General features: G+C 42.2%; 1 protein-coding gene across 4 annotated transcripts in view; it reads right to left on the bottom strand.

Moving 5' to 3' along the window:
- The window catches only part of EPHA6 (EPH receptor A6), an 844,148-nt gene that overhangs the window by 13,001 nt on the left and 811,704 nt on the right, over positions 1 to 19,443 (bottom strand). For all 4 annotated transcript variants that reach the window (XM_038403007.2, XM_038402996.2, XM_038402988.2 and 1 more), the window contains 3 exons: positions 18,459 to 18,608; positions 11,378 to 11,571; positions 2,551 to 2,700 (listed from right to left, as the gene is read on the bottom strand). In XM_038403007.2, coding sequence (XP_038258935.1) covers positions 2,551 to 2,700; positions 11,378 to 11,571; positions 18,459 to 18,608 — 494 coding nt within the window. The remainder of the gene's footprint in view (positions 1 to 2,550; positions 2,701 to 11,377; positions 11,572 to 18,458; positions 18,609 to 19,443) is intronic.

Genomic DNA, 19,443 nt, shown 5'->3' on the forward strand with positions numbered 1-19,443 from the left:
CCCATCGCAGTGCCGCTGATTTGAAGGTATACATTGTCACCAAATGTGAAATAGTTATGGGTGAAGACAAAGTCACAAAGTTCAGCCACCAGGTTAGCCGTGACAGTATCGGGGATACTGTTCCTGACGGCTTGTAGTCCATCTTTGTGTGGAATGTTGGTGTAGAGGGCTTCTACATCCATAGTGGCTAGGATGGTGTTTTTAGGAAGATCACCAATGGACTGTAGTTTCCTCAGGAAGTCAGTGGCGTCTCGAAGATAGCTGGGAGTGCTGGTAACGAAGGGCATGAGGAGGGAGTCTACATAGCCAAACAATCCTGCTGTCAGGGCGCCAATGCCTGAGATGATGGGGCGTCCAGGATTTCCAGGTTTATGGATCTTGGGTAGCAGATAGAATACCCCAGGTCGGGGTTCTAGGGGTGTGTCTGTGCGGATTTGTTCTTGTGCTTTTTCAGGGAGTTTCTTGAGCAAATGCTGTAGTTTCTTTTGGTAACTCTCAGTGGGATCAGACGGTAATGGCTTGTAGAAAGTGGTGTTGGAGAGCTGCCTAGTAGCCTCTTGTTCATACTCCGACCTATTCATGATGACGACAGCACCTCCTTTGTCAGCCTTTTTGATTATGATGTCAGAGTTGTTTCTGAGGCTGTGGATGGCACTGTGTTCTGCATCGCTGAGGTTATGGGGTAAGCGATGCTGCTTTTCCACAATTTCAGCTCGTGCACGTCGGCGGAAGCACGCTATGTAGAAATCCAGGCTGCTGTTTCGACCTTCAGGAGGAGTCCACCCAGAATCCTTCTTTTTGTAGTGTTGGCAGGAAGGTCTCTGTGGGTTAATATGTTGGTCAGAGGTGTGTTGGAAATATTCCTCGAGTCTGAGACATCGAAAATAGGATTCTAGGTCACCACAGAACTGTATCATGTTCGTGGGGGTGGAGGGGCAAAAGGAGAGGCCCCGAGATAGGACAGATTCTTCTGCTGGGCTAAGAGTATAGTTGGATAGATTAACAATATTGCTGGGTGGGTTACGGGAACCATTGTTGTGGCCCCTTGTGGCATATAGTAGTTTAGCCATCACCTTCAGCCCCCAACTAAAACCTCTCCAACGCATCATCAAGGATCTACAACCTATCCTGAAGGACGACCCATCACTCTCACAGATCTTGGGAGACAGACCAGTCCTTGCTTACAGACAGCCCCCCAATCTGAAGCAAATACTCACCAGCAACCACACACCACACAACAGAACCACTAACCCAGGAACCTATCCTTGCAACAAAGCCCGTTGCCAACTCTGTCCACATATCTATTCAGGGGATACCATCATAGGGCCTAATCACATCAGCCACACTATCAGAGGCTCCTTCACCTGCGCATCTACCAATGTGATATATGCCATCATGTGCCAACAATGCCCCTCTTCCATGTACATTGGCCAAACTGGACAGTCTCTACGTAAAAGAATGCATGGACACAAATCAGACGTCAAGAATTATAACATTCAAAAACCAGTTGGAGAACACTTCAATCTCTCTGGTCACTCGATCACAGACCTAAGAGTGGCTATCCTTCAACAAAAAAGCTTCAAAAACAGACTCCAACGAGAGACTGCTGAATTGGAATTAATTTGCAAACTGGATACAATTAACTTAGGCTTGAATAGAGACTGGGAATGGATGAGTCATTACACAAAGTAAAACTATTTCCCCATGGTATTTCTCCCTCCCACCCCACCCCCCACTGTTCCTCTGATATTCTTGTTAACTGCTGGAATTAGCCTACCTTGCTTGTCACCATGAAAGGTTTTTCTCCTTTCCCCCCCTGCTGCTGCTGATGGCTTATCTTAAGTGATCACTCTCCTTACAGTGTGTATGATAAACCCATTGTTTCATGTTCTCTGTGTGTGTGTATATAAATCTCTCCTCTGTTTTTTCCACCAAATGCATCCGATGAAGTGAGCTGTAGCTCACGAAAGCTTATGCTCTAATAAATTTGTTAGTCTCTAAGGTGCCACAAGTACTCCTTTTCTTAATGTGTGGTAAAATATCAAATTAGATACCAATAGCATCAATCATTATTATTCACTGTTCCTGCTCTCACTGAAATCAATAACAAAACTTCAATGGAGCAGGATCAAGAACGAAGTTCCAGCAGTGTACCTTGGACTGCACACGACACAGAAAAGATATGATTAGTGTACATAATCTGGACCTGAACTTGTTTACAGCAAAGTACATTTTACAATTGATTCAATGGGAGCAGATCAAGGCCCCTATCCAACAACACACTATGCATGCAAATAGTCCCACTGATTTCACGTGCTCATTCAAAAAGTGTGCAGTGGAGCAAGGAATTGAAACCAGGTCCACTGAGTCTCTTAATCACCACATCATCTTTCGTTGCCATATTTTGGTTGAAAGTCTTTTATTAACTGTACTAGCAAAGTGAAAATATACTTTTGTTCCATACATCTTAGCACTTAGATAGGCTCTATCACTGTTACATCTGAGCAATTGCAGTTTACCTACTGTACTGATAATAATTTACATACTTACTCAATGCTCATTCTTGAAACCACATCCAAAGTTGTGAAACCCGCTGCCATGAAGTTATTTTTATACTGACCCATTTTTATTGAATCTAGCCAATCAATGACTGAAACAAACAAAGGATATTCGGGAACTTCACCAGGTGAATCTGGCATTCTACAAAAACAAAATGGAAAAGCTTGTAAAGAAGTAATAAGTATAAAAAATAAAGCCTTGTTTACTTTTGTAGAGATATTTTTGTACTAAAAAATTGACTAAACTAGGGCTATGTCTACACTACAGCCTATGTTGGCAAAGCTTATGTCGCTCAGGGGTATGAATATTCCACCCTCTGAGTGACATAGGTTACATCAACATAAGCGTTCGTGTGCACAGCGCTATGTCAGTGGGAGAGCGTCTCCCACTTACATAGCTTATGCTGCTTGTGGAGGTGTTTTTTTTATGCCGATGGGAGTGCTCTCTCCTGTCAGCATAGAGTGTCTTCACCAGATGTGCTACAGCTGCGCTGCTGCAACACTGCACATATAGGCATAACCTAAGTCTATCAGCTCTCGAAAGAAATAAGAGATGAGCTCATGCTGCAGAGTTCAGATCCTGAACTGAAGTTTTCAGAAAAAAATCAGATCTAGTACTTTGATTCTGGCCCATTCTCTAAAATTTGTCAGTTATATTTTAGTATCCGAAATTCCTTTTTAATACTACTATGAAAGAAATCATTGGAACTCTATAGGAGTTTTATATGCACAAGAAGCTCAGAAATGGACGTATCCACATTATTATAATTTTCAATATACAGTATATCTCTGCAGAAAAAGAGGTTACTTACCTTTACAATAACTGATGTTCTTTGAAATGTGTGACATATTCCACAGTGGGTGAATGCAAATCCAGTGTGCATGCATAGGCCAATTTTCTAGTCAGCAGTACTCGCTGTGGTAGTGCATGTGCCCTTCTTCTCCTTGTTTGCTCCCCAAGGGTGTAAAGGGCAAAGCCACCCTGCCACATCCCAGGAGGCTGGGAATCAGGGGAAGAGTGATTGGCAGGACTATGGAGAGGTTGTGGAAGTCCAATATCTGTCTCAGCCAGGCTGGGGCTATGAGGATTGCCCTGGCCTTCTCCCACCTTCCAAAGTACCCTGGGGAGCAGGGGAAAGGGAAGGAACACATAGAACAGTCCCTCTGTCCATGGGAGGAGAAAGGCCTCTGAATGACCCTGGACTTCTGTTCCTCCTCCCCCGCGCAGAGGTCTCCCTCATTGCAAAAAGATCTGAGTAAGAGACCCTGCATTGTTGGAAGATGTCCTGGAGGACCCACCTTCTAGTGCTCCCACCACTCATGATTTCACAGAAGTACCTGCTGAGGCTGTCTGGACCACTGACAGGGAGATGCCATGTCCTATTGCAGAGTCACATACTTGGATGGCTTCTGGCACAGAGCCTGTAATCTAGTGCTGCCTCTGCTGCCTGTTCAGGTGGAAGATTGGAGTGGTATTTTCCAACATTACCAGAATCATTTGTCCTTGAATGACTGACAGGAAGGCTATGCATGCCCTGTATACAGCCCTGAGTTCCTAACACATTGATGAGCATGGCCTTGTGTCATAAGATTGCCCATGTGAACCCCTACAGCTGAATGTAGAGGCATCTGTGATCATAGTCCTTGAGGGAGAAGTGGGACTATACAGAACTCCTCTGCAAATGTTGCTTGGGTCCTTTCACCAGCTCAGTGATTAGAGAATTGCCAGAGGGAGGTGCAGCACCTTGTCTATGGGTGTCTTTTTGGGCTGTAGATGGAGGACAGCCAAGCTTGATGGTGCCAGAAGTGAAACATCGCATACGGGCTGATGAGCATACAGGTCACCATAAGATCCAGAAGCCTGAGGCAGGATCTTGCTTGTGTCACCAAACAGGACTGCAAATGGGAACAGAGATTGTGCAGCGTCTGGAACTTGTTGAGTGGTAGATAAGAGGTGGCTGCCTTTGCATCGAACATGGCCTCACTGAATTCCATCCTCTATTTGGGTGCTAATGTGGATTTCTTTTCATTAACCAGGGGTACAAGTGCACGAACAGTTGGAGAACAGTCCCAATGTTGGCCTGGACCTAAGGGTTCTGAGTGGCTGATGAACAACCAGTTGTCTAAGTATGGGAACATGTGGCTAGCCATCATTCTGAGGTAGGCAGCCACCACATCTAGACACTTCGTAAACACCTGGGACAGCAGCAAACGGCAAAACCCAGTATGGATCGTGATTGTTCTTGAATACAGAATTCAGAAAGTGCCTGTGTGATGGGTGCATCACAATGTGAAAGTACGCATCCTTGAGCTTGAGGGCAAGGATCTAGGGAGGGGATAATTGATGCGAGGGAGACCATCTTTAACTTGAGCTTTTTGTTGTTGGTAGTCAGGCCTCAGAGTTTTAATATTGGTCAAAGCCCCACTGGTTTCTTGGGGAATGAAGAAGTATCTTGAATAGAATCCCCTTCCCCTCTCTCAAGAAGAAACCTCCTCTACAGTGCCCAAAGCAAGGAGGGCCTACACCTCTTGCTGAAGCAGGGTCTTGTGGGGAGGGATCCCTGAAGATGGATATGGAGGGAGGATGATTGTATGGTAGAGAGAGGAAATGATAGCATAGCCACTCTGGACCACTCCAGTTCCTAGTTGTCTGAAATGATGCTGGACCAGGTGTGAAGTTAGTGAGCCAAATGGCTGCCAAAAGGAGGGGAAGGCAAAGATTGTGGAACACATGGCATGCTGTCCTTGGGCATTAAGTCAAATTTGTTGCCTGGTTGGTACCAAAGAGGAGTGGTGAGGTTGCAAGGTAGAGCCTCCAGCAGGCTTCTTTCTTGAGGATATCTGCCTGCAACCCAAAGGCTCTGGTGGCCTGTAGTAGAAAAATGGTCGTTGCTGCTGCTAAGGCTAGGACCTGAAGTGCCTCTGCGTGGAGTCCAGGGGATAGATTCCCAACGACCTGAGGATAGCCTTAGAGTCCTTAAATGATTTCACTGCCTTTGTCGGGGGGTTGGCTGTGTGCTACAGGCCGGCAGTACTGCCTAATGATGATACTCCAGGGTGCAATGCCTAATAGTGAGAGTCCAAGGTTGCTTTGCCTAGTGGCAATAGCTCAGAGCTGTGTCACCCATTGGCAAGAGTCTAAGGGTTGATTTCCCTGGAAGTTAGAGCTTGTGGTAGTGTTGCCAAATGGTGAGAGTCCAAAGGCAGCTTTACCTAGTGGCAATAGTTCAGGGTAGTCCACTGGTGGTGGGGGCGGGAGTAGGGGGACCCAGGGCTCACCCTCCTCCAAAGGGTTCTGACCCAGGGCCCTTTGAAACAGTGGCCCTTCCACAGGGCTCAAGGCCTGATACCCCTAAGTGTGCTCCCGGGGTCACTTAATACCCTTGTTCCAGTCCCTCCAATGTCATCACAGGTTGACTTGGGGTTCCTCCTGTGTTCCCTTCTGATGTGTCTCCAGAGTTTCTTCCATGAGCCCTAGCGTGTCGTCGCCCTCAGTGTCTGTGGTCAACATGCTTCCCGTGGCTGGGCTATGAGGCGCGGTCCTGGTGGCATGGAGCCCTGGCAGCTTCCCAGCAGCTGCACCCGACTGCTCTCCTCCGCAGTCAGCTCAGACTGAGCTGAGTCACTCCCTTTTAAATGCTCCCTCCACTGGGATCATGCCCAGCAGAGGTGAGGGGGTGTGGCATCTTGGGCCCTGAGCAGCTCTTTAACCTTCGCCTCACCAGTGTGGGGTTGGTGCACCCCTGTCATAGTTTTGTTAGATTTATCATGGAAGAGTAAGCAGCCCTTGAATGATGGATCTTCAATGGTTGTTTGTAATTCCTTAGGTATACCTGCCAAGGTAAGCCACTAAGAGCAGCACATCGTGATTACTGTTACCATTGACCTGGAGGCCATGTCTGCCACATCCAAGGCCACATGCAGAGTGGTCCAGGCAACCAAATATCCTTCTGCAAGAACAGTTTGAAGTCATCCTGGCAGTCTTGCAGCAGCCTACTGATAAAATGTTGCAAAACACAATAACTGACATGGTCATATTTTGCCAGGACTGCCTGGTAGTTTGATATCCTCATCTGGAGATTTGAGGTGGACTAAGATTTCTGACCCAGCAGGCCAAGGTGCTTCGCCTCCTTATCCTTGGGTGTCGACTTCGGTTAGCCTTGGCAGGTTCTCTTGTTGGCCATTGTTATAATGAGGCTGAATTCAATATCTAGGGGTTCCTCTTAACTTTACAAAGCAGAACCAGCTCAAGGCCCAACCCAGAAATCTGGGAAAAACTAACTACTGGCTGGGCGCCTCTAATAGGCAATATTTCCCCATTTGCAATCAATGAGTCTGCGTGTAACAAAATAAAACTTTTATTAAGAGTAGAAGGAACACATCATTAATTTGAGAAAACACCACAACAATGATTCAAAAGTATGCAGACAATTAAGTAAACACTCACCCCACCCTATCTTGGGCAGTAGTCTTTCCCTCAGTTTCCCATTTTGTGGTGTAAAAGTCCATAGCGCACCACTTTCCTTTTCCCTCCACTGCATCCCACTTGTGGTGTATTGTCCGAAGTCAGTGAAGTCTCAGAGTCCAGGAGTGCATTCAGATGGGTTCACCTCTTGTCTCTGAATGGGGAGGGGTTGAGTGTTGCTTCTGCCACTGCTGCTATGTTGCCACTCTCTCTCTGTTCACTGTTATCATTACTGCTGCTTGCCACCAACACTGCTGCCTCTGCCTTTATCTGTAATGCTGTGTTCCAAAGTTCCACCACCTCGCCTAACCCTTAGTGATTTCAGCTCTTAGTGATTTCACTGGGTAGTGGGGGACCTCACTGCCGCTGCCTCCTCTGCACTATCTTCCACCACAATGCTGTCCTCAAACCAGGTCTGAGGCTTAGTCCCCTAGACCACTTTATCAGTGACTGCAGCTCTAGTGATCCCTGAGCAGAAAGAAAGACTCTCAATTGAGTCTAATCAGCTCTATCTTTAAACATTGGAGGGGGCTGGTCAAATGACATCTGGGATTCTTTAAACAGAGTTCAACCACCAGGGTGGAACACCTGTCCGCATCCCCTCTGACCTTCACTTGAATTTGGCATCACTACCTCACACTTAGTGATAGGTTTCAGAGTAGCAGCCGTGTTAGTCTGTATTCGCAAAAAGAAAAGGAGTACTTGTGGCACCTTAGAGACTAACAAATTTATTAGAGCATAAGCTTTCATGAGCTACAGCTCACTTCATCGGTGAGCTGTAGCTCACGAAAGCTTATGCTCTAATAAATTTGTTAGTCTCTAAGGTGCCACAAGTACTCCTTTTCTTTTCACACTTAGTGAGTAACATACATTTAGGTTGACTTCCTCAATTAGGTTATATTAAGTAAAGTTCTGCTGCTGTTTAGTCATACAGTAACAATAGCAACATTTCATTACACTTGCATCCAAGACTTACGTGAATTTTGCCCCCAAACAGCCAAAATTGATCACTTTGGCCAAGCAGGTATGTCTGATGATCTCCTAGGCACAGTAGGTACATCTGTGCAAATACGGTCTGCTCCTGAGGTGTTTTCCTTCAGTGCATCAATAGATGGAAGGAGAGAGCTCATTCAGACTACTGGCTTACAGGATAAGACAGTGTAGTCCATTGGGAAACATGGTGCCCACCCTGTGAGTGTAGTGGGACTCTGACCATATGGCACAAACATCAAGGCTGCTATGTCCAAGGATCTGGAATGCATCAGGGGTGACTGTGGCTCCAATAGCTGTAAGGGCGCTGGGACCAGTGATGAGGCCTGAAGTGCTGGAGCTTCTGTGGGTTGGTCAGTACTGCTGTGAGCGCATAGATCCCAGTGGTGAAGGCATCAGGATGTCCTGTACTGGAAGCAACTTGTAGCAGGTTCTGCACTAGCTGGTTACTGTTCTGACCGCCTCAGTACCAAGGAGGCTAACACTGCTTTGACAGCATTGGGGAAAGCCTCTGGCCCACTGGGTCTGTTCAACTGGTGCTGGCTTCAATGCTCAGAAAACATTTTCAAAGTTTTGAGGCACCCTTAAAGTCTGACAGCGTGGTAATTTTATTTAGCTTTGAAGTTGGAGCAGGGGAGGGAGATCTCCGTCTCTCCTTCAAAAGCCCGCCCTCCGAGTTCAACCTATCGCCACATCTTTCAGAGAAGTTGATGCTAGGGCCAATTCTGATGATCTATGTCCCCCGCATGTCTAGATGCCTGGAATCCAGAGTGAGAGTCTGGCCTCATTGCCTGCTTCATGAAGAAAACTCTCTGTCGTGCCTCCCTGGAGTGCTAGGTCTACTTCAAGAAGGACCTGCAGATTTCACAGCATTCTAGGGCGTGCCCCTTGCCAAGTCAAAACTGACATCTTATTTGTCTGTCATTCAGCAGCATAACTGCCTCTCAGGACAAGCAGTTCTTGAAGCCCAGGTACTTGCCATGGTGGTCAGTACTACCTGCAATCGTGGAGAAGGGTTCCTCTTCCTGCCGTGTTCACCTGCACCTATCTGACTAAAATAACAAGGCTAACTAGATGCCAAACTGGAGGAAAATCTAAAGAGAGTTGCTACAAAATGTACCCGTGGGTGGCAGAGAAGGAACTAGGTGTGGCATGGCAGCATCAGCCTTTGTACCCTCACAGAATGCATGAGGAAATGAAAGGTGCATGTGCCACCCCAGTGGGTACTGCTGACCAGAAAATTCTCCAATGCCTGTGCACTGGCCCTGCACGCCCCAACTGTGGAATATGCATATGGACTAGCACTTGAAGAAGAATTTAATAAAATTGGGATAAAGATGATGACATAATTTCGAAACTCACCAAAGCAAAGCAGAGGGTATAAAAGCAGATTGAACCTTGGCTATTATGGGAAAATAGCACAGTTAGAATGAAAATGTATTAATACCATGCTGGGTAATAACTTTTACCTTTATCTAAATAGAAAATAGGTGAAAAAGGGAATGGCTGTTTATTGCTACATTATTAGGCAGTGGTTGCAGCAGCTGGAGTACTAACCTAAAGAGCAAATAAGAACTACATTTTATACTCTGATTTTCATGGGATTTTATGTATGGTAGTAAATAAAAATAAAAGGGTACAGCTAATTCAATCACACTTCTGTCTCAATATTTTTTAACCTACTATAGTTTCAAGTAAAATTTAAGAGATTAGAGAAAACAACATTCTCTGTTGGGTTGGATCCTTGTTATTTCCTTTGGACTTTAACTCTGTGGTGGGGAGTGCTCTCAGCTCCCAGTGACTTTATGCATTTGGCAGCACCTTGTGTATAAACGCTTTGTAAATTACTTTGTCTGTTATTTTCACCAGTCTATGTGGTTCTTTCACAGAGCACACGGTGTGGGGGATAAGGGTGGATAATTTTATAAAATATGAAAAAAAATAGTAAAACCACAAAACCAGGCAGGGAGACTGAGGGACAGGTGCAATATCTGAAACTATTTTAAAACAAACCTTTTAAAATTGACTTGATCACAAGTTGAATAGCAGAAATGTGTTTGTAACACTCTAAAGAACCAGTATTTTGTAATTACTCCCCCCCCCGCATACATCACTTTGAAAGTATATTTTCTAAAACAAGCATATGATGATTTACAAGTATTTTGGAGTACTTTTTAAAAGAAAGATATATTCTAATTTCAGTGGGGCAACTTACAGGGGAAAATACCCACTCCAAACCTAGCCTTAACAAGACACCACTACTTTTCCAAACTTTGACTCTACTGTGGGGAAACAAACCAACTCCAATTATCACACAAATCTGGGGTGGCCAGACAGCCACAGCTCTAAACCTAGTCTGGGTTTACCTAACAACCTTTCCCCTCAAACTTATCTGTGGCAAACCACCAGCCCCAACTTTAGCCCGAGCTATCAGCCTCTCTTCACATTCTGGACCAGGGCCCCATGCCTCCCCCACCCCCCAAGTGGTCTAGACACTCTCCCTGGCTCGGGGCACTGCGTCACCCCACCCAAAACCTGCAGTAAGGCTATGAAGTATTAAGAGGTTCAGAGAGCCCTTCACACTGGAATGAATTTTGACTTTAATGAATAAGAGTGGGGCCAAATTCATCCCTGATATAAATTCACTGATTTCAGTTTACACCTAGGATGACTTTGGCTCTCTATGATTACAAAGGGGCAGTCATTTCTTCAACAGCTTTACACCAAAAATCTGCTTTATTCATGTGCATATTACTACTTTGGGAATAGGGAGGAAGCTTTGGGTAGCACCCCCAGGAATTAGTTGTGGAATGGGAGTGCCATAGATTTGTTGTATTAATATCCTTCTTCCACTAAGGGGAGCACGACTTCGCAAGTATAGAGTATAAATAGATTCAGAAGGAAAATACTCTAAGGCAGTTTACCAACTTTTCACGTACTCTGTGCTATTTTAAATGAAGAGACAGAGCACGGAAGAGAGAAGAAAATTAAAGTGGAAACTTGGAAAACAAAAGTATAGGACAAACATCAAACAAAAGGTGGAAAAACAGAGAGGAGACTCATGAAGATCAAAGACTGACAAAGCACAAACAAAAGAGATAGATGAAAATGGTGGACCAAAAAAAAAATGGCTATGAATGTGCTTGAGAAAAAAAAGTCCTTTTGTATGCAATTTCACCAATGTCATTTGATAATAAAATACACTTTATAAGAGGCTCGGAATGATTTTAAACACACAACACTTAACAGCTAAACGCTAGCTGAGCTCAGAGCTGTATCAGGATATCCCGTTCCTACATAATCCGCTATGTTATCAGATGGCAGTCACGACTGTATAAGGAAAGAGCACTGAAGTGAGTCTTACACAAGTACATCCTCCACTAGGGTATGAAGGGAGCTGGGGTTGCGGATCAATTTGTCTAGGAAGCTGACAATGTCAGTAAACTTCGGCCGGTGATTTCTCTCTTTTTGCCAGCAGTGAAGCATAAGTTGGTGGAGAGAAGCTGGGCAGCCCATGGGAGCTGGAAGCCTGTAACCTTCTTCTATAGACAGTATAACCTAAACAAAGATAATAGGGGTGATTACAGATCATCATATTAACACACATAAGGACAATATCAAACTAGGAATGCAGACCAATGATAAATCAAGACTAAGACACCCTCATGGTCCAGCATTGTATGCAATTTTGAGATCCTCACATGCAGATGGGGTGAAGGCCAGGATTTTGACTAGTGTTCTTTACACTACACTTAGTCTCAGACAGAGCCAGCAAAGCATTAGTCACAAGAGTGTGTCCCATTCTATTATTTTTAACTATTTCTACTATTTATTCTATTATTAACAACCTTTCTATTAAGCAACTGTGAAGGAGGAGAAGAGGAGAGAAATAAGAAACATCCTTTTCCTCTTCAGCAACCTAAAGTCAGGAAGCCAACAAAATAATCTCATACTAATATGCTCTGATATTTGCATTGTGACATTGCATTAATACATGCCAATGTCAAGCTGTAATGAGATTGTCACAGTGCAAATACCACAGTGCAATGTCTGGCCCTCTGTAACTTCATTTGATGACAAAGTGGTTCTCCTGCTCTTCAGGACTGAGTATGACTGATCCAGACAATGAAAGCTATTTAGCAGTACAGCTTAATGCAACTTTGTCTTGTACAGCAACTTTCATAAAAACTGCTTTCTAAAATACTTTTAGGGGTGTGTGTGTGTGTGTGTGTGTGTGTGTATATATATATATATATATATATATATATATGAAATTACAATGTTAGATAAAAATACCAGGAAAGTTAATCTGCAAGGATTGGCAGGGACGGAAAGATATGTTTTCAACTGAGGTTTGAAAAGAAATGGACAGACCAGATATAGGAAAACTGAGCCATCAGTAGGGGGAGCTGCAGAGGAGGTAGCTTTGTTTAATAACTCTGGTGAGACAGCTGAAAGTGACAAACAGACCAGTGCTATATAAGTGGAGAGAGTAGGAAGGAAAGCAGACACAGACAAGTTCTGTGAGAGGTCAGTTGGAGTGAGTTCATGAAAGATTTAAAAACTAAGACTGGAATGTTTACTAGATCCTGAAATGAAAAGGGAGCCGGTGGAACTGTTGAAAGAAGAAAATGATGTAGTCATGCTTCTTTGCACATAGAGGGAAACAAGGACAACAACAAACAACCCATATACAATATCCACTGAAAAGTAAATCACAATATTTACAATAATACATTGGCCTTTGTGAGAAATATACCTGTTGAAAGCATGCACTCTGCATTAAAGTGACATTTGATATATGTTACTATAATTATACATACACATACATGTGTGCATTGCACATATAATCAAATACAGCAGTCAGAGTGCACACTACATTATTTACAATAAAGCAATGCTTTATAACTGTAGCTTCTATATTTTCAATCCTATTAGCATGGGAGTCTAGCTTGCTCTCTTTCTGAAGTCTGAATTAGCATTGTTGGCTGTTTATGCTGCAGACGTTATGCTAATAACAGTAATGAAGCTACGTTAAGACCTTCATTAAGACCCTTCACATTAAGACCTACATTAAGACCCTTCACCTTGTGGTGCAGAGGGAAGAAAGAGCAGGGTAACTGCACTCAACTGGGCCTGAATTTTTAGAAAGGAGAGCTGAGCAACAGAGCATTGCCCTCCTGTACACTGGCAGAAACCTACTGTGCGTAAAATCATAGAATCATAGAATATCCAGGTAGGAAGGGACCTCAGGAGGTCATCTAGTCCAACTCCCTGCTCAAAGCAGGTCCAATCCCCAACTAAATCATCCCAACCAGGGCTTGTCAAGCCTGACCTTAAAAACTTCTAAGGAAGGAGATTCTACCACCTCCCTAGGTAATGCATTCCAGTGTTTCACCACTCTCCTAGTGAAAAAGTTTTTCCTAATATCCAACCTAAACCTCCCCCACTGCAACTTGAGACCATTACTCCTTGTTCTGTCACCTGCTACCACTGAGAACAGTCTAGATCCATCCCCTTTGGAACCCCCTTTCAGGTAGTTGAAAGCAGCTATCAAATCCTCCCTCATTCTTCTCTTCCGCAGACTAAACAATTCCAGTTCCCTCAGCCTCTCCTCATGTGTTTTGAGCTGTATGGGCAATTGGGATTGTGATGGGGTAAGTTTTGAACCGCTCAGAAATAGCACTATGCGTTACTCACAAGTTAGCATAATTTGCCACAGAGATCTTCCAATTTGTAGCTTCTTCCACTTCCTACATGCTTGGGTGTAATGTGCACTGATAGATCAGAGACTAATGGGGGAGCTGGCTGTGCTGCCCAGGAGAAGTGTGTGCAAAGGGACAAATGTGTTGCAAGTGTCCTGGAAATTGCAGATTTTGGGCCTCAGATTTCTTGCAGGTCCTCAGTTTCCATGTGATTAGGAGTCCCTGCCCCCTCATTCATGCTACTATCCTTCCTCTCAATAGGATAAACACTAGATCATTTCCAGGAGTTAGCCCATATGGAAATCTTCTTGAAATTTCCCCTTCCATACTTATTTGCAGGAGAAAAAACACTGTCCATAGACGAGAAAATGTCAGCAACTGAAATTACCACAATAGTGGATTATTTATGTCTTCCACAGCAACAGAGTCATCAGAACCCTTTCATTCTGCGCAATAAACTTGTATTTTTCCATGACATCCAGTTCATTATCAAACACAGTTTTACCATTAGGTAATATGGCCAACCCAAACTTAGGCTGATAAAGCCTTTTTACCACACTCCTCACCCTCTGTATCTATATACATATGTAGGTGTTCAAATCTCTCTGTATATAGAGACAGGCAGATAGAATACATACCACACGTGTGGTAACTATTGATAACTGTAGGAAGGAAAGGGACCTACTAAGTGGATAGAAGAACAAAGAAAGGAGCTCTGTGAGTAAGTTCTTCATAAAGGAGGTCTTGGTGGCATGGGAAGCCCCATTGCCAGGTCCTTTATAAAGAGGGAGAATCCTGCAAGAGGAAGGATACAGACATACAAAATATTTCCTAGGAGGCCAGTTGATTTTATGCCAATCTTGAATGTCATCCAACCCAAAAGTTTAACAAGAAATGTTAAGTATCACCTAATGCAATGAATCAAAAATTATATCAATTGCATGGCTTCTATTCTAAATAGCAGGAAGGGATAGATGTCTATCAGAAGTAGCTACAGAAAACTTAGTTACTTACTATAATAGTAGGTAGATTTTTATGGATACATGTCACTGAAGCTGCAACCTGTAGCTGCTCAGAAAAACAGATGTCAGCCTAATATATTACTGTACTTGCTGCAAATGATGAGTTTCTGAATGGTGTTTTTACTTTCTAGGTCAAAAGTAAATGCTCCACACCTTTTATTAGGCATAAAATATTCAACAGTCATGCCAATACAAAGATGATGAGGATTTTCTGAAAGACATTATTTTAAAAAGGATTTCATTGGCATTTGTATTTTCTTTGATCCATTACATTTTATAATTTCTTTGGTAGGGGAGCCAAAGGGCCCCCTCCCTCTCTGTGGCTGGCTGCTCAGGCGGTGAGCCCACTGCCCTCTCTTCTGGTGCCACATCAGCCCCTGACCGATGAAAGCTGCAACTGCAGTGCCTCCCCAACACAACTTCTTATTCTGCAGGGGACATGAACTCTATGTTTCTTCTGTTAAAAAGTGGGGGGCATGGTTCCCTGGCTCCCCGGTTCCAGTGCCTTGGACTCTCCATTAAAACTGCCAACAAAAATGATTGATTAGCACTAACTGTGCTTCTGCTTTTCAGATGTAAACACTTGACCAGCAGGAACTGGATTGAAAGCATCAATTTATTTCACTCAGTTCACCAAGCAGAAATCAGATAGTCAAAGCCAGACTTTCTCTCTCTAAGTGATGTAAATGTTGAAAGAGTTCATCAGTGGGTTTTGTGGATGAGAGTTAGAGTTAGTGAAATGTGTATGGTGAATTTTTACATGTCAATATTGTTGTTATGTGAGCAAGAAGTTTTATTCAGTTTGCTATAGCAGTTTTATACATATTCAATCAATCCATTAAATATTATATTTTTCTGAATATCCAAATTCTGCAATATGTAATAATTTTTACAACGGTCTCTAATAGGTGTCCCAGAACAGCTCATTCACAGCTGTTCTGTAAACTGAATGCATCAGATATAAATCTTCCTTTTCTCACATGGTATTAGTGAGCTAGACTCTTAGCTCAATCTGTTCATCCGTACAGTAGTTTCCTCAGAAAGCTCAATATCTAATCTAATGTTTATTAAATAAGCAATAAGACATGACAGACTGTGCAGCAGCCCTAATTAATGGACACCTCTAGTGCCTGACGCACATCCAAGAAGTGCATTGATCAGCATTACCACAGGTCTGAAATGATGTAACACAATAATACAATGGTTATTTACTGAAACGAGTAACATTTCTCAAATTGAGTAAGTTTTTAAGAATACATATTATGCTGTTGGTAATGATACAAAATGTATGGTCGACATTTTCAAACCTAGGTGCCTAAAGGTCAGCTCCTAAGTCCATATTTAGGCAATTAAATAGAAGTTGCCTGATCTTCAAAGGTGCTAAGCCTCTACTGTTCCCACTGACTTAACTAGTATTTATGGGTGCTTATAATTTCTGAAAATCAGATCACTTTTATTCAGATGCCTAAATATCACTTTATCAGACTAAATTTAGACTGTTAGGTTTGAAAATGTTGATCTGTATAAATACTTTCCTATATGCTTGTGTAGGGTGATCTGTGACAGTGAATTAAAAAATTCTAACAATTTTGACCACTGGTGCTGAAGCCCACAGTAGCCAGGCTAGGAAGGGCATTTAGTATATTAACAGAGTATAACTTCTTATTTTTTTCTTGCTGCTCAGTGAAGACCCAAACGGCATGAGGTGAAAGCTATCTGGGACATGGGTTTGGCCATTTTGGAGGCCAAGTACTATAAGTGTCACTTAAAAAAATATATTGCAAGATTTTACAAAACAGTCATAATAGCTGATATCTTTGCAGATCTGTAAAAAAATATAAACTATTTCTGAAGTGATGTAAATGGTGGTGTCAGCTAGATGTAGGAAGTGGACATAAGGAGATACATTTACACATGAATGTAGCAGAAATATGGAGAATAGCAGGAAAAGCAAATAACAAAGAGAGTGTGGAATGGTGTCAGAAAAAGGTCCCGACCTTAATTTGTTTTAATATTTCTTTTCTACTGTATCTTCTTCCATCCTTTGTATCTAGGGTACACTTGTACTGTCTTTCTGATGAGTAAGTAACACCACCATATATATCACCTCTGAATTTGGTTTAGAATGTCAGCTCATGTAGCTAATGTCCGTTTTGCTACAACAGGACCTGTGATTCTTCAAATTTATGTAAGACTTGTCAGCAAAAATTTGCACAGTGTCTTTTATACATCTGCTCTGTGCACACTTCCCTTACCCCCATTTTCCTTGCCAGAACTACAGTATCACTGACCTTTGGGAAATTCATATCATTTCTGTAAAACAAACTCATGCTTACTTAGAGTTATTTACTATTCTAAAACATAGGCCACAATATGCTGCAAAGGTAGGTTTACATACTGTATGCCTAACTACTTGGAATTTCCCAATGCAATTTAAAGCCACTGAATGTTTGGAATGTCACATTTACTTGTTGTTAACATCTTGATCAAATTAATGAAACTTCATCACATTGTATTGGGAAAGAGATATTTTGAGGCAACAGTTGCACTTTGACACATATTGTACTGCATCCCAGTGATACATGTTTTGGTACAGCATAATGATGATTATATGGCAGTGTTGCCACGGATGATTTTTTTTCTGCTGGAACATTCTGAAAAAACTGGCTTCCTTAATAAAAGTACCTCTGTCAAACCTCTTTTTGACAAATCAGCCTGAAACTAACCGAAGTTGTCAGTCAGCTTGGAGTGACAACATCCTTGCAATAATGTAAAAAATAATTATCTGGGAAAGTTTTGTGATACAAAGATATATCTACATTATGCAGGAGCATGAGGAGTGATAAGAATGGGATGGCTGTCATTCTGCACCATGACAGGGAGATTGTCTCTTGAGTGAGGCTTAGACAGTGTTCTAAACTATGGGGTGCCATCCTCAATTGCAGTACTTGTAGAAAACTTAACTTGTGATAAAAATTGCCCCATCTCTTTCAGTGCCGTAGTTTACAGAACAAACTTTCAGCTTCCTTAGAAGATAATGTTTGTTCTAATTAAGAATAACATTTATATAGTTGAAACTATTTTGAGCAAATGGCAGAGGAAAATATATCACTTTATACCTTTACACTGTCCTGTACGAAATGTAAAACTACAGGTAGTTTGTAAAGAAAACATTGTACATTAATTATTAAGAAGCAGAACTAGAAATATTCTTCTCATGGCAGCTTCAAATTGTATCCCATTAGCCCCAGGAGTGTTTTGGAATTGATCACCTAAAGTATGTTCATTGAACGGCACCATCAGGATGCTGTAGATATATTGGACCAAACTGATCACTGGTATAACACCATTATTCATGGAGGAATTAATATATTGCTTTGTTGAGCAAATTGTATCCTCAGGTTCAGGCACAAGGCTCCAACTGACTTGGATGGAAGCTGCACACATCCGATCCCAGAATCTGGCAAACTGATTAGGACTTTTTGTGGTGTAGCTTTAGCCCTTTCGGGAAGCCAGTCAAAATTTTACTTATAGAGAGGCAGATCCTCCGCTGGTGTAAAACAGCAAAATTTCATTGAAGTCAGTGGAGTTAAGTTGATATATACGAGCTGAGGATCTGAGCGAGAAAGTAAATAAGACAGCAAAAAATGAAAGGAATAACAATCATTTCCAAAGAACATTTAATCAGAGTGGCAGATAGGTCTCACGCAGTACTTACATCCTGATTAGACATCTCCCAATATGGTCTTTCTCCATAGGACATCACTTCCCACATGACAATACCATAGCTCCATGCATCACTTGCTGAAGAGAACTTCCTGTAGGCTATAGCTTCAGGGGCAGTCCATCTTATGGGGATTTTTCCACCCTGGAAGACATATTAAAAATGTCTTAATATCACTAGAATACAGAACTGCAAGTACCTTAAAAATAAATAAGTAAACCCCATTGCTGTTGAGGTTCCATATTCTGCTGTCTGTGAAATAGATTGACAATACAGTTTTGCCTTGGCAATTTACTATAAATGACAGTGTTGGTATTGGTGGCCTGTGATATGCAGAATCTCAGACTAGATGATCTGGTGGTCTTTTCTGGCTTTAAACTCTATGACACTACTATTGCAAAAAGGCATTTGCAAAAATTCGATCACCACAGTTCAATTATTTACCTTCTAACAATTCACACTGTGGCAGTCTTTTGCATGATATTATATTTATACACTATAATCAGTTATATTTTATCTATTACATTTTGTATCTGAAAAATTATTTTGCATTTTTAAGAGTAAAATGATTTTTTTCCTGATGCAGTTCTTCAACAAAAATTTGTGTTAATAAGCACAAATTAGAGGAGCTCCTTGAAAAAAAGTTATTTATTTCTTGAAAGTAGTGTATTCATAGTGCCACTAGATGGCAGAATGGGGCAGTCAGAAGAATTGAGATAACTAATCGTAGCTCTTTTTCAATGTACTGTACTGAGAATAAAGATTGTTCCGTGTGAACACTATTTCTGGAAGAAAGAAAATAAATTAATTGGAACACAGTTTTGGATGCTGAAGAAAAGCCAGGCAGTTTTTAAACAAGGAAGCAAATTTACATTGTTAATCTATTTTGTTCATGTGGAAAATTATTGGTCAATAACTTGTCAAGATGACAATGAGTCACAATGCTGCATCAAAAAGTACTGCAAGGCAAAATATATGC

Source organism: Dermochelys coriacea, chromosome 1, assembly GCF_009764565.3.
Source record: "Dermochelys coriacea isolate rDerCor1 chromosome 1, rDerCor1.pri.v4, whole genome shotgun sequence".
NCBI classification, from domain to species: domain Eukaryota; kingdom Metazoa; phylum Chordata; order Testudines; family Dermochelyidae; genus Dermochelys; species Dermochelys coriacea.